The sequence below is a fragment of the Castor canadensis genome, chromosome 7 (genome assembly GCF_047511655.1).
Source record: "Castor canadensis chromosome 7, mCasCan1.hap1v2, whole genome shotgun sequence".
Taxonomy (NCBI): Eukaryota; Metazoa; Chordata; class Mammalia; order Rodentia; family Castoridae; genus Castor; species Castor canadensis.
The window spans coordinates 53,428,297-53,451,283 of NC_133392.1; the positions used below are offsets into that span (position 1 = coordinate 53,428,297).

The following is a 22,987-nucleotide window of genomic DNA, read 5'->3' on the forward strand; positions in this document are numbered from 1 at the left end:
CAAAGATTAGAAATCTGTCTTTATGCAATTGTTATAGAAACATGGAGAATACTAATGTTTCCTTGGCTCAAGAGTAGCACAGAGTTTCTGATAAGTATTTTTCCGTTCTAGGAAGTGGTAGTCTAAATTGAGGCTCAACTTAGAACTGTTTTCACGTTGAATAAGGGAAAGTATGGCACTCAAAGGCATTTACTTTTTTTCCTTCAAATTGGTCTTTATACAAAAAAGATTCTTGTTGTGTTTCAGTTCATATACTCATTTTAGAAATGAGGAAACTGAAGTATGGGGAGATAAACTGAGTTGCAGGGGGTTATCGTGGTGTTCCTCAAATTCTGACTTGCTGAGAACGTTGTGCATGGTTTTCCCAGTCTCCAACAGCATCACTGAGGAGGAAGAGATTCATAAACAAACAGTGCTTGTACCTTCCATTCCCAGAAATCTCTTATATATCTAGAATGCTCTCTACATACCTGGGGTGATGTTATGGAAAAAGGATCTAACGACCTGCTTTTGTTAACCCCCATCTTTAAGTCCATTCTTTGTACCTAACATGAGTTTTACCAGATGTACTAGCTGAGATTTTATCTGACTCTTAAGAAAAATGTGTGATTTTAGGAGGTGGGTCAAGAAATCTGGATAATGTAAATATTCAATAATATTCAAAAAGTGCAAGTATAAAGTTTTAGATGCATTGCTTCTGCTGTTAACTTGTGATTGGATAAAGACATCTCTCTGGAATTCTTTCTGGTTATAAAAAGAGGCCATCTTAATTGGCTTGTTTTTGTTTGTGGTTATAAACTATTCCAAACCTTCTGGTTTGAATTGTGGATTATGGATTATTTCATTTCAGTACTTCACAGCCCTCAAATTGAATTTAAAAAAAAAAAAGAGGAGCTGAAGTTTTATTTTAAGCCTTTATAGAGTTTGACTAATGACTATACACAATTCTCTCAGCCTCCTCTGCTTTTGCTAGAAATGTATAAAGTATCTCTTCATTTTTAAGTTTATAGCTCTTAACTTTCTTGAACAGATTTGATGTCCTAAAAAAAAACTATATTCTGGCATTTTGATTGATTAGCAGTGAAGACTCTTCCTTTGCAGTTGTCAACTCAACTTTTCCTTCCAAACATATTAGAGTATGGATCACTGAAGAGGGGGAATGGGAGGAAGCTTTGAACATGAGCTGAAAAGGTCCTTCATTGCAATGTCTGCAGAAGCAGTGACTACTGGGAGAGTTAGCTTGGGGTATTACCAGGATGCAGCATATGGAGGGTGGTTTCCTAAAGTGATTTCCATTTGGCTAACCATTTGATAGCAATCCAGGTACAATGTTTTGAAAGAAGGTAGAATAGGGAAATAGGTGTCAAGGAAATCTGATAGAGACAGAGGCAGACACACAGGTACCTTCTAAGAGTGTTGATTATGAGCCCCTTCCCTTCCCACCAGTGTCACAGAAGTGTGATTTTTCATCTGGAAGAAGATGTCACTTGTCTTCTTGTGGGATGGATTATGCTTTGACATCAAATACTGGCTTTGACATCATTTGACATCCTCTGAATCTAACCCTAGTTTTCTGGAGACAAAGCCTCTGACTTAATTCAAAATTGTTGAGGCCAAAGATGATGTCATGCAGTTTTGAAAAGCTCCAGTTCCTGGAGTACTACCAGGAAAAAAAAATCATCTTCCTTGAATTCAGTCCGCCCTCAAGGTGTCCTGAGAAAGAGACTGTTTCTCAGAGCAGCCCAGGCAACGCTGTGTGCAGGCAAATGCTTCTCTTGAATTCATATTTCCTACCCATTCTTAAGCCATTGGAAGAATTTAAGTCTAAAGAATTTAAGTATTCTGATTGCTGCTTTCTCACCATGTTCCCAAAATAACAGCATTATTTCATCCCTGCAACCTCAAAGGTAGAGAAATAAAGGCTCCAAGAGTCTTGTATTAAAATAATGTATTCCCAAAACATTTTTAAAAATAAAAAAAAGATTTTAAAAAAAGTAATGGACTCTTTTCACCAAATAAAATTGTGGAAGAATGGATCCCTTTTCCACTCATGAGGCTTGTTATCTTAGCCAGGACTTGGGGTACAGAGAGTTAGTTTCAGCTACCTTTAAAACATCACTTAGGTTTAAAAGTTTGGTTTGAAAACTTTATGAGCATAACAGATATAGAGTGTGTTTCACAGAGTTCCTTAGATGGTACCTACACTAAGGAAAGAAGTAACTTCCAAGTATCTTCAAAATAAGATTAAGGGTCACATGCATTCTGATTGTTTTTATTTCATTTGGATATGATCTGCTCAGGGGCTTTTTTTATCCTGTTTTGTAATTAATTGTGTAGAGTTGTACTTCCTACACAATAATGAACCCTAAAGACAGAAAAATTTCCTTTCTTTTCCTAGTAGCTCCCAATCTCCACCCTATCCCCTCCTGTTTCCATGCCTCTCTGTCCGCAGCATCATGCCCTAATATAGTAAGCAGCAGTAGATAGTGATGTCATGAATCCTTGTCATCCAAGTGAGGATCTTGAAGAAGTGACAGGAGAAACACAATCCAAGATAAATAACTGCTTGGATGGATTTGGCCATTTTCTTTCAGAAATGAAAAGCTAGAATTTCTTTGTACCCTTAAAACCTAATAGAATAGAAAACCAGGTTATGGGCCAGATGTAGTGACTCATGCCTGTAATACCAGCTACCTGGAAGGTAGAGGTCAAGAGGATTGCAGTTTGAGGCCATCCTGAGCAAAAAGTGAGACAGAGGTGTGGTGGTATGTGCCTGTTATCCAAGATCTGAGGAGGTTTAGGTAGGAGTTCAGGTCTGAGGCTGGCCTGGGCAAAAAATACAAGACCCAACATGGAAAGCAGCTAAAAGAAAAAGGGATGGGAGAGCTTAGTTCAAGTGGTAGAGCACCTGTCTAATAAATGCAGGCCTTGAGTTCAAACCCCAGTACCACTAAAAATATAAAATAAAATAAAATGTACATGTGGAGATAAAAATATAGAGCTGTGTACTCAGGACCACTGTGTACTTGAGAGTACTTAGCAGTTGGAAAGGGCCATCCAACAGAAACTCCATGAGCAAAGAGACCACTTTCTGGAAGCAGCCCTGACTTTACTCCAGGTGAACCCTCTCATTAAAAACTGTATTGGAGCACCAGAACCCACTAGCGGGTGGTGGTGGGGATGGCTAACACAGACACCCAGCTGGCAGCATAGGGCTTATTAATATCCAATATTGCCTGATACTGGCTTTTGGCCACCATAGCTTCAAACCTAGTGTTAAGTTGATTTGCTTCCCTTTTGGTAATGCATTATTCTCTCTTAAAACATGTCTGTCATTCCTGTGATAGCAGGTGTTCCATAGAGCATTCTCTTGTCAGGAAGTAGGTTGTGGGAGGGAGACTAGGTCAGTTATCACACATTTAGTGTCCCTATCAGCAGTAGTCTCTCTTACCTATCACCTTTTTCATACTCTATGCTATGTCCACTTACTGATTTTGGGTATCCTCCAATAGAATGTGTCATCTTGAGTCTGTTTTTCATTGTTGCATTCTAGTCATTGGGACAGTACCTAACAAGTGAGAGAAGGCCCACAGACTTTTGGTGAATGAATGGATGAGCAAGTGGATGGTCTAACTGGGACTTTTCTGGGTCTCGGTAGTGAACATAATGCAAGTCCTCTGTTCTAACTGGAGAAACAAGTAGACAGTGAACCATAGTTTACTTCAGACAAGAGTAAAATCTGAGAGCATAATAATACTTAGAGTTGTCCTGTCCTCTTACGTGCATTTCTTGAGAAGTCATATCAAAAGCCTAGAATCCCACAATCATCTGCCTCATTCAAAGGAAAGTTCCCCCAAGAGAATTGTGTTATCACCTTGCTATAAGCATGGGCTTTCTTCATGTTGTTCTGATTTGTAGGCTGCTTTGATGCAGTCTATGTTTTTGGTACCCTAAGACTGGGTCTTATCACTCAGCTGATATGTGTACTTGGGCAAATTACACAACCTTTCTGAGGCTCACTTCCTTTATGTATGGATGAAACCCCAAAAATCTGTCTCACAGACTATGGGAAAATTAAATGGAAGTGCAAATCCTTTAAGAGATATAAAATATGGTGTACACAAGAGTCACAAAATGAGAAGACCAATGGTTTCTTTTGAAGGGATTTCAAGGACACATCCTGGCTGTTCCCTGGCCCTTCTGTGTTCCTCTCACCTCATTTGACTGGGGCAAAAAGGGAGGTATGTTTCAAGGGCCTCAGTATTGAGGACTTTTGAGGAAAAACATACATACTTAGGAAGGGATCACATTTCTTCTCCCTTGGTAGACAGCCCTAGAAGAGATCAGCCCAAGATTGATGGAGGTTTATTTAAATATATATCTATTATTTATAAATATAGACTAATTGGCAAAATATGTACTTTGAAAAGGGTTTCAAACCAGTTATTGGAATCTAAGCCAAAACTATAAATATGGAAGATTTCATTTTTGGTTATCTCTGCTCTTAGATGGAAGTGATGGTTCTAATGACATCTATTGAAACCAATTGATTCAAGAATGTTTCATGGGAAATTGAACTTAACATTGTCTCAAGGTCCTACATGGGCCTGTTGAGCAGGGTTTATGGAAATGAAATGGAAATGGTCCATTTACCCTATGATATTTCACCACCCATCTCTTCCTTAGATTATAATTACAAAGCCCCATCCATTGCAAGTTGAGATTGTATCATGCCTCCTCCCCAATGCCGCCTGTGGCCCCCTTTGTGTACTCCTCCTGCCCTCATTGTATTAAATGCACTGGCATCTTTGCCACACCTTGTCCCCCACACATTCCCGTAACAGTTTTCCTGTAACCCTATTTAGAAATGTGCACAAAGAGTTTAGCACTTGTCTTGCCTTCCTAGTTTCAAGGAAACCCTAGACTTGCTCAGATGTAGTAAATGATATGGTTTCCCCCAAATAATCAATTGCCAGATCTTCCATCTGTTATTTTCCAAAATCTTAATCTAGGTACAGAAATGAAATTTAAGAAAAAATAAAACAAGACCATAGCGTGCAGTTCAGTATATTACAAGCTGTTGATTTTTACTCACCCAATTCAATATCATTCATTATGAATATGTTAACTTTAGATTACATTGGTTTTCATGGAATTTGATCAATACCTCACTTTCCTGACCTAAGTGAATAAAAATAAACAGCTTGTGACATACAGTTTCAGAGACTGGTTTTATTTTAGTGGTTAGAGGAGCTGGCATAAAAATGTAGCCTGAGATGACTATAAATTCCTCAATTTGATTATTTTTGTTAACTTATGTGGTAATTTTATTTATTTATTTTTAAAGTAGATAACTCTTTACCTGGTTCAAAAATCAGAAGATACAAAAGCATGTTTAGTGAACAATCCTTTCTTTAACCTATGTACCTCACCACTCACCACCAGCCTCAGGCAGCCAGTGTTAATTGTGATTGATTTAAGCTAGTGATCTAAGAAGTAGTTGAGCTGAAATGTGGTTTTATTTTTGCTGTGCTTTATCACATCACATAAAGGAACAAGTTTGGGATGATGGGGGCAAATAGCTACATGAATAGCCAGGGAGATGTCGCAAAGGGTGACACAATATAGAGCCAAAAGTTAGATTCCATTTTTACTGTAAAGTGAGATCTTACTATAAAACTATAAGTCTCCCCTTATACACATTTGGACTTCTCTGTTTCTGGATTTCCAGAACAGACTGTTCCCTTCTGACTGTTGCATATGTATCAAAGCCTAACACTGTGAATCTCTCATGATTGAATTTCTCATTGCCATTTTTTCAGATAACAGCCCGTCGTCAATGGAAACATATTTATGATGAATTAGGGGGTAATCCTGGGAGCACCAGCGCTGCCACCTGTACCCGCAGACACTATGAAAGGTAAGAAACCACTTTGGAAAGCCTTTGCTTAATTAAAAAGCATGTTAATTAGAAAAAGCTTCTGATCAAAGACAAGGCAGCAGAGGTCTAAAGGACCTTTTAGAAAACAGAAAATATCCCTCTAGCATTATCTCTTTGCAACTATCCCTTTGCATAATGCCTTGTGATTTTTAGGCAACGTGGCCTTTTCTGGTTACGGAGACTAAAGTCAGATAGATGTTCTTTTAGTTAGGTTTTATACTTTGACCACCTGTCTGACAATGGCCACCCACTTCCATAAGCTTAGATTGCTCAGGATTTATTTACCATGAGATCTTTCAGCTTCTGGAAAACAAAGATCTACAATGTTACTATGAAGTTGCCACATAACTGTATTAACATTGAAAAGTAAGCATTTCATACAATAACAGCACTGACCCAGATAAAGTCTGGGTTTTTTTTTTTTTTTCCTATCTTGGTATTTTTCTCTCTTACATCTATGTGTTTGGCCCAGGAAATCTTCTTGAGCCACACTCTGTGTTGTTTAGTTTTCTAACAATTTTTGCCTACTTCAGAAAAATGATGAGGATACAACCAAGAAGGAATGCAAAAGTAGCCTCCTATGAAAGTCTTAATCACAAGAGTCTTTCCCTTTGCATTAGGACCTTATTACATACACCACTGAAAATGGATTAGCAAATTCATTTGTTATCCTCGCTCTATGCTTCAAGCCCATATTTAATTTATACCAGAGCTTGGGAGATCAAGCAGAAGTGTGTGTGTGTGAACAGTGGCCACACAGAATGAAGTCAAGACACAGCTAGTTAACTGAACAAACAGACCAGTTCTTTTGGTAGTTTGGAAAGTAAAATGCAATTATAAATTTACTGGTTGTTCTTCTTATAGTTAGTTGCCATTCATTCCAGCTTCAGTCTAGACCCATGACACCTGTTTTTGAGTCACATAAGTGCACGTTCAGGTTATGCCACATACCACACCAGTTCGTAGTCATTTTTCAATGGAGCTTTCATCTATCCTGCATTTAAACTAGAGCCCCAAAAGAATATGGTGATTCAGCAAAAATTAGAATGCTTTTGTAAGAATAATTGGAGTAAACTGAGTTGGGTTTACTATCTCATGAAAAATTCCCACAGAGAATTCCCCAAGAGATTGCCTTGGCAGTGATATGATCCAGAAGGATTTTTAAAAGGTAGCATGGTTTTTATATAGTACATCAATTATTTTTCGTGTGACTGCTATTTCACTCAGTATTTAATACAAAAGCCCACACATTCTTACTGTATGTAAAAGATACACTGCTGACGTCCTTGTACAATGTCTCCTCAGGTGAGTGTTCTCTAAATACCATCTGAGGATACCAAAGTTGTCTTGTTTTTTGATTTATAAGTCAAAGATTTAAATCAAAACATTTTCATTGGAAATAATGTCTCCACTTTCAAGTTGCTTCAATTTTGAGAGTGAATGTCCCTTTCTTCTATGTGCAAATGTTCTCAAAATCTGAGCTACCAAACTTAAAGGACACACAGCAAATAAAATTTGATAAAGGAATGTATCTCAGCTACTAGCTAGCTCACCTAGTTGAAAAGTGAACATGTTAATCAAATGAATTTTTACAAAGCATTCAAGGGTCAAAAAAATAAAGAGAAAGGCTGGAGGTGTGGCTCAAGTGGTAGAATGTGAGGCCCCAAGTTCAAGACCAGGCACCACCAAAAACAAACAAACAAGCAAAAATACCAGACAAGGTTTGAGATGGAGAGGATTGAAATAAATAGTACGATGTGTGCGTGCGTGCGTGTGTGTGTGTGTGTGTGTGTACATGTATGTTTAATTTACTCAAGAAGTTTTGGGAACAAAAACAGTCTCAATCTTAAATGAAACGCCAACATACATCTTTTGAAGATGGTGTTCCCTGTTTTGTGATCTAACTCTTCCTGGAGTAGCAAATTCCCAGAAGCTTCTTTTCAGTCAAAATGGAAAAATCTAGTAGAGATACCACAAGCTTTAGCAACTACAAAGCATTATTAAATGGTTTTTTTTTTAAACTTCTCTTCCAAATTCTCAGAATAAGACTAAATATTTCACAAAGATTTGGTTCTTCTATTGAATTAAAAATTTTGAAGAACCATGTTATTTTTCCAAATCTAGAATTTGTTTAGTCAGTGTATCAGTCAGGGTGCAGTGAGGAAAATGGAAAGCACACTAGGTATTCAGCAAAGAGAATTTATTATAGGGAACTGCCAAGCAAGTGTTGTGTGAAACACTGAGTCAACACAGGTAAGTCAACTACATGCTCCCTCAGGCTGAGAATAGAAAGAAAGTTGGGATTGAGAGGGAGCCACCCCAGCAGTGTTGGTCCTTCAGGAGCACAAAGGAGGAGCTCTGGGGAGCTGGGCTCAGAATGAAGAAAGGTTGCTTGCTGGCTGCCGCTAGACCTCAGAGGACAGGATGTACATTGAACTGTTCTGGGATTGTTGAAAAGAAAACTAGAGAGTGGAACCAACTTCTGTAAGGAAAATAGGAAAAAAAGAGGTCCCTTCTCCCTTCCTCCTGTTTTCAGAACCTCATCAGGGAGACAGCTGATAAAAGGGACATGTCATTTAAGAATTCATCTCCTAGCATCACCAAGCAGGATGTATTTGAAGTTGAGACAGTAATAGCCCAGCTGCTACACAGGAACTCCAACATGGAGAGCCCTGCCTTATGTGTAACTCTATCAGCAATTATGGTGCAGAGCCTACAAGGCTTGGGTTAGAGCATTGCTTTCCTAGAGCGATTTGTAAGCCCTTAGCATTTACCCAGCTTTGGTTTTTGTCATCTACTTTTGTCAAGTAGACCACTGTCAACTTGTAATCAGATGCAAAGGGTGCCATGAATACTTAGTAATTAATAATAATTATCTTCCAAAATTTGAGGATCACTTATTTTTTTTAATCAGACTATAATTAAAATAATGCTACTTTCTCTTGAGCCAATCATAGTCTTTTAAGGAATTACCCATAATCTCATGTGTTATGATGGGGATAAGAGCTTGGGAGTCACTGCTGTGGACATCTTCTCTTTAAATGGTTCCACCAGAGAAGGGCAGAGGACACTCAGATCTGTCCAGGGACTTTGACCAAATAAGAGGCTGAACTTTTTAATAAAACCACACAATATGGTGAATTTCATGCTAGTCACCACCTTCACAAACACAGATAAAATAGAGAAGACAAGATTGGTGAAGGGCTGTCATTTTCAAGAAGACTCAAGGAATTGAGAAGAGTCAGGACTTTGTGGACAAATATCTGATCTGGAAGTGCCCAGATCAGAATCATTGGAATCCCTCCTTGGCTCCTGGCTCATCTGGGTTCTCCTTTTTACTCTGATTTAGAGACTTGCTCCTTTTCCTAGTTCCCTCCCTCCAGCTTTGCTTTCCTAGAAGATGAAAAAGAAATGAGCGATCCACAATGCATTATCCACTGATGTATTTTTTATCCAGTGTGGTTCAGGATTCCAGTAAACGTTTTCATTTTACTACATGAAAAAAAAAAAAAGCCAGATCCTTAGTTAATGTTACTTGTATATTAGTTGGGCACTCTGGGTTTATTAATGAGTGTAATAATGAAAGTGTGGACTCTTGAAAAGAATCAATGGATGTTTTTATTTAAGGCATAGCAGAAATGGTACAATGCCTGTGAATGCATCTTTGTCGCTGAAGGCCTGACTCGTCCAAACTTGCTTCTGATTGGTTTAAATCAAATAGGTCCAAGCACTTCATAAAAATGTCTTTGTCAGCCTGGTTTTGCTTCCAAACCTATTCATCTCTGTCAGTTTTTAATATTAGTACTAGGCTCCTGGCCATAGTCCATTAGTACTGTACTTAATTGCTCATGTTACAGATGATTACCAATATAAAAAGCACTAATGCTTTCCCATCGCAAGGCTGTTGCTACATACATGTCTCAAACTCAGCAAAGCTTATGAAATGTGGTTATTCTGGACATTTTTTGCTCAAGATTTGTAGGTAAAGTTACTGTAGACTATGATGCAAAGAAAACTGCCCATCTCCCCCTGGCAAAGGACCCTTTTAAGTGGAACATTTTCTTTCTTGCCCAACTCTTTACTTAAGGTGCCCCAAATCACTTTCTTTTATCAGTAAAGGAACAAAAAGGAAAATGGCTACTTTTATGGAATTTTCTTAGCTTGATTTTCTGAAATAGTAATTCACTTTCAAGGCTTTGTTTTCACATGCAGATTTCATCTCTTTTTCTATAAAAAAATGTTTTTGAAGCACAAGAAGGAGGGAAAATCTTTATACAGAATACCAGATTACTGGTTTTAATTTTCCTGAATAAATTACATGGTCTGTTTCTGTGGAGCACATGAAGTTGTTATTAAGGATTTTAAAAGGAGTATTAAGGCAAAAGTACTTTGTGATGTGCCTTTCTGAGCATTTAAGAAATCAAAATCATAAACAAATGTATTTGTTTGTGAGGGAAATGAGCAATTATGCTTCATCTTCTTGCATACGTAATACCTAATTTCAAATTCTAACCTTCTGGTTTTCCCATAAGCATTCCTTGGACAAGGCTGTCACACTGTGTCGCTTCCTTCACAGTGACTTAGGGTGAGCCATACCCAAGCCAGATGCACTTGGACAGAAACTAAGTGACAGACAGCTGAAGGGTCAGCTTTTTTTTTTTTTCTAAAGGTGGTAGGCAAGGTGGGGGAAGCTTCATGTTCCAAGTAAGATAAGTATGTGCTTAAAATAAAGACCAAAAATCTCTCAGGTTCTAAGGAACTCAGCTAATCATACCATAGCAAAAGGCCAAGGAAAGTCAAGGTGAGTTATAGTTCTGTTCGTGTCCAGGACATGATTCCATGTAGTCTTGTTCATTTTGACACTCTTGAAGTTAATCAATACACAATGAGAAAGTCACAGGCAGGATCCCGGAATTTTATATTTCAGAGGTTCCTTAGCACCCCTCTTATACCAGTGTTACCCAAATGAGGTTTCCTGACCTGTTCGTGAACTATTTGCTACTAGCCTATCAAGAGCTTTATAAGGACAGCAATTGTGAATCAGCATTGATAAATTTGCCAGAATAACTCTATGTCCACTGAATCTAATAAAAATTGGGGCTTGTATTTTTTGTATGCCTCTTTTTAAATTTCATTTTTCTAGGAACTCATTTTTTGTGGTATTTTACAAAAATATCAGTCAGCAACAGATGGAGAATTCAAAAGACTAGGTACTCACTCAGGTACTGGGAGAAGTGCTGCTCCACATTATGGTGACAAACCCAGATGTTTATGAAGGCAGGTGGCAAAGGTGGGAGCAGGAAAGGAGAGAGGGAAACCATCCCATTTACCCTGGATCAAAGAGGCCCAGTGGGACCAGACATCACTGTTGCTATAGTCAGGTATAGTCTCTGTGGTTTCCAGCCTTCCATGTTCTTGAGTTTGTGTTGATGTGAAATCACCTAGCTTTACAAATATTGCCACTAATATTTCTGAAAATATTTCACCTAAGCTAAACCAACCATGCATAGGCAAAATATAGCCTACAGCTTTAGGTTCACTGAGACTGAACTGTATTTGACAGAGAAGGTAGAGGCTCTCCACCTTCTGCTTTAGCACCTGTGATGGGAGATCCTGGAGAGGAAGCCTCACTGTCGAAGGTTCTCTTCCTCACAAAACTCTTGCATATGCTAAACGCCTTTGGTGGCTGCCCATTGGCCCTTCTTTGCTTTCTGGAACTAGCTTGTATGTGTGCTCCCTTTTCTCTGTGAACCTGGCAAAGTTCCTCTCTCACTCCAAGTCTTCCTATTCCATTCAACCAAGCTATTATGGCCTTTCCTACCTTGGCTGGCTCTCTGTTGCTGCCTCTACTTCGTCACTCAGAATACTCACAGCTACTCCAGATGTGGCATAGTACTTCCTGAGAAGTGGGCAGCATCCATCTGTCAACACAACCTAAGATTGCATTTGAAATTGGTTAAAGGAGAATGACAGAGGGGGTGAATTCAACTATGATATATTGTAAGAACTTTTGTAAATGTCATAATATACCCCCAGTACAACAATTTAAAAAATAAAAGATTCAAAAGATAAAAAAAAATTCTAATTGAAATTCTCTAAATTTCAATTTCAGTTTTCTAAGTTGAAAAAAAAATGATACTGACTAAGAAACCTTCTCCTAGGGCCTGTTTCTTTTGTTTGGTTAGGAGATTTGCCATTCAAGAATTGCCTTTTTGCCTCTGCTACTGCTCTCAGGAGCCAGTTGGTGTTTTGGGAACATCTGCCTTATACAAAGCACTCTTAGGGGTAACGAGAGAGTATGAACCAGAGTTTAGAACAGGACTGTTGAGCAATGAGGAGGTGCCCATGCTACCACAGTCATGGCAAAGACTGCTAAGGAAATGTGGTGCTGCTTCCTGTCAGCCCAGTTCGGCCTCAAAATTCTTCTTAGTATGGTAGTACCAGGTAACCACTGCTGGCTCAATAGAGCTAGAAAACCTGTGACTCATGGTTTATCTAAGTTATCACAAGACCTGACTCATTGGCCATACACATATGCAAGAGAGTTAAATTAAAAAAAAAAAAAAAACAAAAAGCTATATGCTATAAAACCTAGATATGTAATAGATACAAATAACAAGTTCAACAGGGTTCAAAGAAGGAAGAAAGATTTCCCAGCTGAAATGAGAATAGTTTTCCTGGAGGATCTGGAATTAGAACTGGATCTTTAAGAGGTAGGTTTAGAACTTAGGATAAATCATCACACATTCCCCAAATAATTCGGTTGTAGAATGGAAGAACAATAGAGAGAGCAAGGACCATACAATGTTGCCTTCCTCAAAATATTTCCAGGGCACCCAGTGCAGTGTCATGAACATGGCAGGAAACAGGAGTTGAATGAGCTACATTAAATCCTCACAAACAGAAAATGTTTATAAACAGGTAGGGAGTGAAATATGGGAAGGGGCTGTTAGGTTAAGAGATTTCTAAGGCTGAACATCCAAATCAAAACAAATCAAACACACCAAAGGCAGGCATTGTCGCTTTTTCAGTCACTGTCTATTAACTCTCTTGCCCTGAGTCCCACTGAGTAGACTATGTCCATCGTGGTCCCAGGTGGTATTGGCCACTCTGGGAATTTGTATCTCTTTTCCAAGCACTGTCTCACTAATGGGTGTACTGGCCAGTGGCCACTCTGTTGTTCCTCTCTCTATGACACTGCCACCAGGCACTCTTTTCCTTTTCCCATCCCAACCCCACAGAGTCCTTTATCAACAGTCAGGAGCCTGGGAAGCCAAACCCAGTTGCTCTGGATTGGGTGGACTAAGGCTGTGCCTTTGCCTGTGCCCCACCACGCTTGTTCTTATAAAGACCCTGAATCTGGTCAATGTAAGCACTCTTCACCAGGGCAGCTTCTTCTCCTTATCATCTGTGAAGAATTTCTCCCCACATGATGGTCAGGTAATTTCATACACGAGAGCCTCACACTCCGTACCACTTAGCATGCCTACAGTGCTCTGAAAACTTTCCAATGCCTAGATATTTCCAGAAACTTTGAAAAAGGAAAACAAAACTCTAGCCAGGCCCTAGAGTAGAAAAACTGGTTTGGTTTTTTTTTTTTTTTTTTTTAAATAAACAACAGCCTTTGAAAAATCTTTACTTAAAAATTCTTAAATTTGCCTCTAAATGCAAGTTGTAATTAATAGAAGTTGGAGTTTACACTGTTGAGTGTAAAAACACCCTTAGGCACAAACTAATCAAGTGTGTCTGTCATGCTGTAAACTACAGCAAGTTCTTTGTTTGACCCAAAAAAAAAAAAAAAAGCTTGCCAAACAGCAGTTTTTCTTTGTCAGGCAACTTGTCTCGTTTTTGTTTTCACCCTTTCCTCCACTTCCACACCCCCTTTGGATCTAACTATAGTATTTAAGAAACTTACAGGTTCCATGTTTTGTTGATAGTTTTCATCAGGCATGAATTTAAATCTGAGAATAGATTAGGTGTCACCCCTTTTCTTTTTTGATTAATAACAAGAGGTTTCTACTTATGATCCTCTGTCCTCTGGGCTTTATCATTAAGATTAAATCACTGTACTCTCAAGCAGGCCACTGCACAAACATCTTTTCAATTATGTGAGTAACAGATGCCTTCACAAAGGAACTATTGAAAAATTCAGAAAGCATGTTTCCAAAAAGGAAGGGGGGGGAAAAAAGTATCAGATGACAGAAGAATGTAATTGTTTACCATTAAAATATATCTTTAACTCATCCACTGAAAACCTCTTGGAACATTTTGTTTTTGTACAAGTTATTACAAAGTTTGGCCAAAGTCCTAAGTGTTGTGGGGAATTGCTGAACATTTCAGAAGCTCTGGAACCAGTGGCTTCTAACACACATAGGACTTAAATGCCATAGCTGTTGGCCTATTTTTACATACGGACATGCCTTCCTTCATTTGTGGGGTGCACATCACGTTGGAAACACTATAGTTATGTCTGTTTATTATTCTTGAGATAATGTTTGTCTGCTCTTGAAATGAATCCATGGAACTCCATTAGTCATTGTTTTCTCATTGGGAAGAATAATTGCTGCCATCTTTTGCTGGCTGGCACTGTGGAGGACTGGGTGTCATGTACGGTCGTTGTAAGCACGTATTTTAATCCCTAAGACATAAAACTCAGCTTCTGTAAGCCCATTCCAGCTTTCTTCAATGTGATCTTCCTTCAAAAGGCAGGGGAATAACATCAAACTAGATACTCTAGGAAGTGGAAGGAGGTCTCACCAAAGCAGAGTCTCTGAACAGCTCTGTTAGGGAGGTCATGGGAAACTCAGACATGGCATGATTATGTCTAAAAGGGGAATTCCATGGAAGACATGATTCTTTTTTTTTTTTAGTCATCTTGGGCCTTGCACTTGCTAGTCAGATGTTCTACCACTTGAGCCACACAGCCAGTCCCTTTTACTTTAGTTATCAAGGCCAGCCTAGACCGTAATCCTGTTTGTGCTTCCCCACATAGCTGCGATGACAGACCACCACATCCAGCTATTAGTTGAGATGAAGGGCCTCATGAATTTTTTGCCTGGGCTGGCCTCATAATTCAATCCTCTTGATCTCTACCTTCTGCACAGCTGGTATTAACAGAAATGCACCACCATGCCCGGTTTGTTGAGATGGGAGGCATCACTAACTTTTCCTCCAGGCCAACTTCTAATGGTAATCTCCCCACTCATTCTCCTGCTGCCAAGTAGCTAGGATAACAGGTATGAGCCACAGGCCTTGGCCCTTCCTGTTCAACTTCTCCTGTCCTTAGAGTAGGTAATGTAGCTCCTAGCGAGCAGATGGTTTTCCCAGGGAACGGAGCCATTCTCACAAGAGGCCATGTTTGTTTCTTGATTTTAATGGACCATGTACCTTTTTGGTGTCTTGGCACAGAATATAAATGATGTCACTTATATTTCCTTTATAAAATACATAGTACAGTTTACCCATGGTGACTTAAGGCAAGCTAAGTCAACCATGTTGCACTCTGCTACCATTTTCTTGGTTCAGTGGCTCCTACCATAGGCTCGTGCTTCACGATGCTGCAAATCAGCATGGGAAGAAAGCAACACAGTGGCTGTTGTGCTCAAGAGAGCTGTGCCTACTGAGGAGGAAAACATTCCCATCCCCACACATCCACAGAGCACACTTGTGTATTTATTTGGCTTTTGGTTTGGTTCCCTTCTGCCAAAATGCTCCTTTGCCATTTGCACAGTCAGGGTCTAGAACGTTGAGACGTGAGACTAGAAACTTTCTATGCTCCCTGGAACGTTAACAGATATGTACTTTATCTTGAGGAAAGAAAAATATACCTTCTATTGGCTCCACATTTGGTTAAATACTGTTTCCCACACTTCACAATGAAGTTGTGTTTTCAATTTCTGCCTGTGAAGGGAAATATCTGGCCAAGCCTTAGAATTTATCAACCCTGGAATGAACTTGGAGATGTAATAAGTCCATTTGGGATCACATCAGGTCCAAAGCCCCAGTAGAACCAGTATGTCGTTTCTTCTCTACTGCCACTCACACAAAAAAATTCTAATAGTATAAAAACAGTAGTAACGTTTTTGGCCTAACATGTCCATTCAATTTTATTTTCCTCTGCCCCTAAAATATTCTGCTTTGAAGATACTAGCAAATATTTAGACCTGGAAGTTTTCACTGATTTAATGTCGTGAAGGTGACTACAAAGGACTGGGATGGACTCGAGATTCAAATACAACCCTAAAGATGCCCCACCTCTTTCCCCCACTCTCTAAATTGAATTTGTTCCAGAGATTATCGTAATATCATTTTTCAGAGCTCTATAAATAGATGGATTCTCATTTCTCCTCTTAAGCACTGTTTGCTAAATGTTTTGGCCCCGAAGTTCAGTCATTCCATGCAAGCATTAATCAATACAGGAGACATTAGTGTTACTCGTTCAGATGAGATTTGACGTTATTTTTCCTCTGCTTATGGGGAGGGGATGGGAGTGTTGCTTAATAAAGATGAAGAGTCTTTTCTTCTTTTGTATGAAATGGAAACGATGAGGACATGTGTAATATACATTTCTCTAATATCAGGCTGCTGCCTTTTGTTGAGAAAGAGAGGCAAGGCCCTGGAGGATTTTCGACTTTGTAAATATGAAATTATCTGCCTTGGTGTTTAAAAAAATAAAAAAAGGGAGAAAGAGTTGGCAGGTTGCCAGATTACTTACATTACAGTAATAGATTTGCTGACCCCTGACTTCTGCTGTAGAGAAATGTATTGAATTTTTTATAATATCAGATGAGGCAGATCTAAAAACCTAGTGTACCAAGCACCATTATTTAACTTCAGATTTAGCAAAGCTCAAATCTTTTCAAACCAGCAATTTCTTATATGATGATAATTTACTGGCTCAGACACTAATAAATCAAAGTTATAATGCCATTGATTTGTTAATTTTAACTTGGGTTGATTTTTAAGTCTTCTTTATTTAAAAAGAAGAAGAAGAATGAGATGGAAAAAAAAATCTTGCTTTTCACAGTGACTGAATTTAATAAGAATCTCCGTGATAGCAAAAGGATCCCCTACTGTTTCTGCTTTGGGGTGGAAAATGTTATTCTTGTATTATTCCTAGTGAAAAATAAAATCTCATGCTGCTACAAATCTTATGCCTATGAAAAGATGTTATTTTTTAATACATGATGGCTTACCTATTTCAGATCCATTAATGGCACCATAAATAAGCATTTTGCTAATCTGAAATGTGAAATCTGGGTAATAATAAAGACTCATTTATCTATCCAGCTTTCAATCCCCAGACCTGATGTAGATCAAGAGGGGGAAATTTTTCTCTGGATTTACTAATGGATATATTACTTCTTTTCCCCACTACTTCCGCCCACCTAATACCCAGTCTGCGTTCCTAAGAGTTGCAGCCCATTGAAAAATATTTTTCCTGTGTAATGAATTCTTGGGAGCTGGGTACATTTTTGCTTTTTATCTGTACAGTCTAGAAACTGATTAAATCTTTGTTGTACTACAAATATTTGAGGAATAATCACTCACAAGGCATGGGCATGTTGCATTATACAAATTCTTTATGTAATGCAAGCCTACTCAGCTTCCTGCACTGGGCAACGCTGACCTTCTATTAGCTAACCTGTTTTTAATGGTACCACATGTACACTGAACATTGAAACGTTCAGAAACCTGTAATAGCATTCGTCCTCTTGTACTGTAAAACTTCTAATAATCAAATGATAAGATCATATCCTGTAGGGTAATTGTGTTGTACCGTGGCAGGATAACTGAAAAAACATTCAGTGAAAATTGCACCAAACGGAAATCACTCTATGAAACAGCAATTGTTTCTGCCCTGTTCTTCAGAGCTTAGCTGGTCATAGTTCTATTTGTTTCCTTTTAACTGCTGCCTTTCTTGTTTTATTTTGGGAGTCTTTTTTTCCTTAGCCACTATAATTATCTTTCAATGATTTAGCAGGGAAAAAAATATTCAGTTGACCTTTATACTCTCTCTCTCTCTCTCTCTCTCTCTCTCTCTCTCTCTGTCTCTCTGTCTCTCTCTCAGCTTTGAACAAGCAGGGCTTATGTTTGGATTCAGTTTTACCTTAGTCATGCCTCTTTCCAGATACAAGAAACATTTAATTCCAGATTTCCTGCTTCTGGCTTTAGGCCTTTGACCAGCAAAGTGAAATGCATTTTTTTTTATTACTATCGCCCGCCAGCTGCTGAGTTGAGTGAAAAGGAGAAAGAGAAAAAGAAAGAAAAGAAGAAAAGGGGGTGGGGGTGGAAGAACTAAAATGAAAATGTTGCCCTGCCTCATGAACTTACAAAATTTAAGATTCTTTGGTACCCATCTAAAGAACTGAGTTGACCCAAGCGTTTCAGATCGCAGGGTGAGGGCTCCTCTGGGGCCCATTTGGTATCTCCCCAACCCAGTTCTCTGCTTTTCCTCGTACCCTCCCCACACTCCTCCTTCTAAGGAAAGAGGGTCTGTCATGATGTCACTATCTCAATTAGAGAATGGAGCTGGGGGAAGGGTGGTACCAACAATGGGTAATAGTTGGAATGCCCAGGCTTCTGAGCTCCTTAGGTTTCCATGGCAGCAAAACAAAAGTAAAACAAAACTATCTGTCCCAACAATAAAATATGTTTTCATTAAAATCAATTTAAAATATTTTTCCAGTTTAAAATATTCAATGCATTTTTGCTCCTAGACAAAATTCCCCAACCTGCCGATACTGAAGGGGATAAACTCCTTGGCAGAACAACGCAGATAAAAGGAATTGGGGGAGAAAGTCAGGGACTTTACACATGAGACAGAATAAATTCAAGTATGAGCAAGATTGCTTTTTTCTCTCTTCTGCTTAGTTATGCTTTTTATTATCTAAACATTAACTGTAATATTACGGTGGGAAGCAGGTATTTGGCAGCCGTCTATTATTTCAGTGCGTCTACATAGAGAGCACAGTTTCCAGTTTTAGCAGCTGTAACATGTTTAAACTCAGTTTGTAATGGGATCTGAAGATGACTATTCCCCATGGGCTATGTTGATCTTCATGGCTGGCCCACTGCCAGAAACAGGGCTCGAAAGCATTATTCATGCCTCTTTTCGTGTACCTTGTCTGAGCATGCTCAGTGAGTGGATTTTGTTTCTAATATACTATAAACTGGGATTTGATTTTCCCCCCAATTTACTGTGTATGTTATTAAAGAATAAAACATTAGGGTCACAAAAGTCCTCATGGCCTTTCTTTCAAACCTGAATGGTTGTTGTTTTAATTAGCTGAGATACAAATTATATAGTTGGAGACCAATTTTAGGATAACTAACAAATATTCTAAATCAAGGAAGCTTTTGTCTGGGTGTCTCAGTTTAAAAAGAATAAGGATTCCCAATATTTGAACAGATTTTTGTTGTCTATATGCCAAGTACATTTTCTTCATTGAGTCAACTTGTCTTACTTTAAACAAATTATGTTTGCTGTATTAAAGTTCATATTTTTAAGGCTGAGTCTTGTATTAATCCCACAGTGAGTCATTAATCATACCAACTGCATTATAAAAACTTTAATCACTGAAGTTGAAACTGAGATTGTAATGCAATCCATGCCTTTTAATTACATCAGCCCTTTTTCCCGTTCAGATCAAGAGCTGCGTCGCAAAGGGAAAACAGATTAAAACCAGAATTGTTTGATGTTTCTCTTTTTAGAGCAATTTTATGCACTTTGTTTAAAAAGTTATGTAATTAAAATGCTTGAATTTTTCAGTCCTCTGATTTTTGTGGCTTCAGTGGTTGGTCTGCTTCCTTCTTCCTGGGGCCCTGTTTTATTTGGTACCCCAAAACAGACCTTGTCATGCGGGCATTACCTGCCCCCTTGAGTGTGGCCATGCTCAGCTTGCCTCTTCTTGACTGTTTGATCTTAAGTGTTGGGTGGATGTGTCAAGATGAGTAAAAACTAAAACTTTGGAGATCTGGCAACCAGGTTCAAATTCCAACTCTATCAAATGGTGTGACCCATAGGAAAATTATTTAAACTTTTGGGATCTCATACCTGTTATACCTGTTATAAAGAGGTTAATAATAATACTCCATTGGGATGTGATAGAGATTATAGGAAGTAATCTCCATGATATATCTGATCTATCCTTGTCCCTCATAAATACAAGATTAATGTGGTTAGAGGCTTTGAATGTCTTGTTCACTGCTGTATCTCAAGTACCTAGAAAACTGCCTGGCACTTAGTAGCTGCTCCATAGATGAGATGGTAAATAAACAGGCTACCATTACTTTCATGATATTGTTGGCACTTGGCCAAGTGGTGTGGGCATTGATGATAGTGTTGTCAACCTTGGGTGCTTCCATTGCTATCCATGGTGTAGAGACCCACAAAAACAAAAAGTGTGTCTTGCAGGAAAGCACTTAAGTGACCAGATACTGATTTTCATTAACAAAGTAGATCAGTAAACTGTAGAGTAAGTTTCTAGAATGCATCAGTGTCACTGGCAATGAAGTCATTCAACAAGTTGCTCCTACAGTAGTCCTCCTTTTTTCCGTGGTTTTGCTTTCCATGGTTTCAGTTACCCAAGGTCCACCACAGTCGGAAAATATTTGTCTTGACTCGTTCAAGAGAAAGGGACCACATTTACCTAACTTTTATCTAGTATATTGTTATAATTGTTTTATTTTCTTATTCTTTATGGTGGTTAATCTCTTACTATGTCTAGGTTATAAATTAAAATATCAGGTATGTATGTGTAGGAAAAATATAGTGTATGTATAGAGAGAGAGAGAGAGTTTGGTACTATCACAGGCATCCACTGTGGGTCTTGGAACACATCCCCTGCTGATAAGGGAGCAACTCTACTGAGAAAAGAAAGAAAACTTTCATAGTGTTGATATGACTGGAATTGGCCAACTGACTTATCATCTCTTTTTCTCTTCTTTTAGATTAATTCTACCATATGAAAGGTTTATTAAGGGAGAGGAAGATAAGCCTTTGCCTCCAATCAAACCTCGGAAACAGGAGAACAGTTCACAGGAAAGTGAGAATAAAACAAAAGTATCAGGAACCAAACGCATGAAACATGAAATGCCTAAGAGCAAGAAGGAGAAAGAGAGTGCCTCGAAGCCCCAGGATGCACCTGAGGTGAGTTGCTGTGCTCACCTCCTCCAGGTCTCCTAGAACCCATAACCCACAGCTGGGTTCCTGCATAGCTCATACTAGACTGAGAAATCAAAAGAACATACTTTCTGATTCCCCAAACAGTTCCCCAGTTCCTGAAAACTCTTCCTTTTGCTTGGAAGCTGAAATGCAATGCATCATGGTACAGAATGAGATAGGCCAAGAATAGAATCTAGAAAGACGAGAACATCCTGTAGGAAACTGATAGCAAAAGCTTTGCCTTTAAGATAGAAGGAGTCAGAGCTGCAGCTCTTTGAAACCAAGGCATTCTATTGTGAAGATGTGGCTTCTTGGCCATTTCACAGTTTATCTGAGGAGTCACCATAACTTTCCAGGATCCAGGGTGGAGGGTCATTGAAATCGCCATTGCTGTGTCCCTATAGGACTCTCCAGAAAGTTTTAGAGATGAGTTTCCCTCCTATAATTGACCTCTGTGCAACAGTCCTGGGTTGAGACCAATTTTGCAAGATCTTAAGTACATAGTGTTTATGGGGAAATTTTGAAGTGGTTGCTCTGAAGCCATTATTATCTCTCATATTAACAGGTAGTTTTTGAACCTTTTAAACAAGCCTCAGATACCCATAGCCCCCAACAGCTTTTTGGTAGAAACCATTACTGTCAGTGTATAGCCAGTCATGGAGGCTGATCTGGGCTTTGTTTCAACATGAATAATAAAAAACCCCGCTGCCCATTAAAGAAAAAAAAAAAAAACTTAGCAGCCACATTTGGAGACAGCATATTGTAGGATCCAACCCCTGAGGGACTTTTGGTACTGATATTAAACACCCTCTAAAAATCAAGTTTATAATGAACACATAAGAGACTTCCTAATTAAACACTGGTTTAACACACACACACACACACACAAACCCTAACTAGATATTAACTCACCCATCTGACTCCTCTGTAAGGAGATAATGTTAATAACAGGAGAAATTTGTTTTTATGATTATTTTTTAAGTTTTGTAAATAATTTAAGCTCTAGTAATTTAAAAAGGAAGAAAAAATGGTGATGCAGACTTCTAAACATCTGCAGTTTGCAACATAAATGGCCAAAAGCAAGGAAATTCCAAGTTAAGGCTTACATTCCATTCTTCCTTTATCCTGTTGACCTGGTGATTTATTAAAGGGCTTCAGATCAGTAAGTTCTGTTAGATAACATATGTAAAATGCTGCCAAAGCACCAGTGGACAAACGGAGGACCAAGGGGCCAGCTGACCTTTGAATGGCTCTAATGGGGGGATGAAGTTTGAAGTGGTTAGTTTGTGAGTTTGGGAGGGATCCTTGGCCCATGTGTCAAGACCCTCAATTTGGGAAATGACCATTCCCAAGAGTGGAGTTTTGCTCCCCAGAGTCCAGAGAAGTCCTGATAGCTCTTAGATCCTCTGATTCCTATAGGCCCCAACTGTTTCCTTTCAGGAAATGAGTTGTAAGTATCTGGGGTTTCAAAGTCTGTCATGTGAGGTTATCTAAACTGCATGAAATGTCCACCAGGAGGACATTCAAGATTGTCCTTATACTAAGAATCACTCCACACCTCCAACATAGACCCATTTTATTAATTAGATAGATTTCTTCTTGTGATTGTGTTTGGGGATTGGGATTTGTACTTAATTGTCACTTTGTTTTCGTTGTTGATGTTTGGAGTATGCAACACTGAGCTCAATAGAGATAGTAGGGGTGATAAACTCCTTCTAGTCAAATCTACAGTCTTCACCTAGTTGAATCTCAAGTTGCATAATTAAGAAGGTATTGCTTAACATTTAACATACGAACAGAGTGCCATCTTTAAAAGGTGGCCTTTTGCTTTTTTTTTTTTTTTTTTTGCTTTCACAGCCCCCTAAACCTGTTTTATAGGC

The 22,987-nt window shown here is 38.7% G+C and overlaps 1 protein-coding gene across 5 annotated transcripts in view; it reads left to right on the forward strand.

The window, feature by feature from the left end:
* The window catches only part of Arid5b (AT-rich interaction domain 5B), a 174,825-nt gene that overhangs the window by 144,279 nt on the left and 7,559 nt on the right, over window positions 1-22,987 (forward strand). For all 5 annotated transcript variants that reach the window (XM_074078952.1, XM_074078953.1, XM_074078954.1 and 2 more), the window contains 2 exons: window positions 5,823-5,920; window positions 20,894-21,092. In XM_074078952.1, the coding sequence (XP_073935053.1) occupies window positions 5,823-5,920; window positions 20,894-21,092 (297 nt within the window). The remainder of the gene's footprint in view (window positions 1-5,822; window positions 5,921-20,893; window positions 21,093-22,987) is intronic.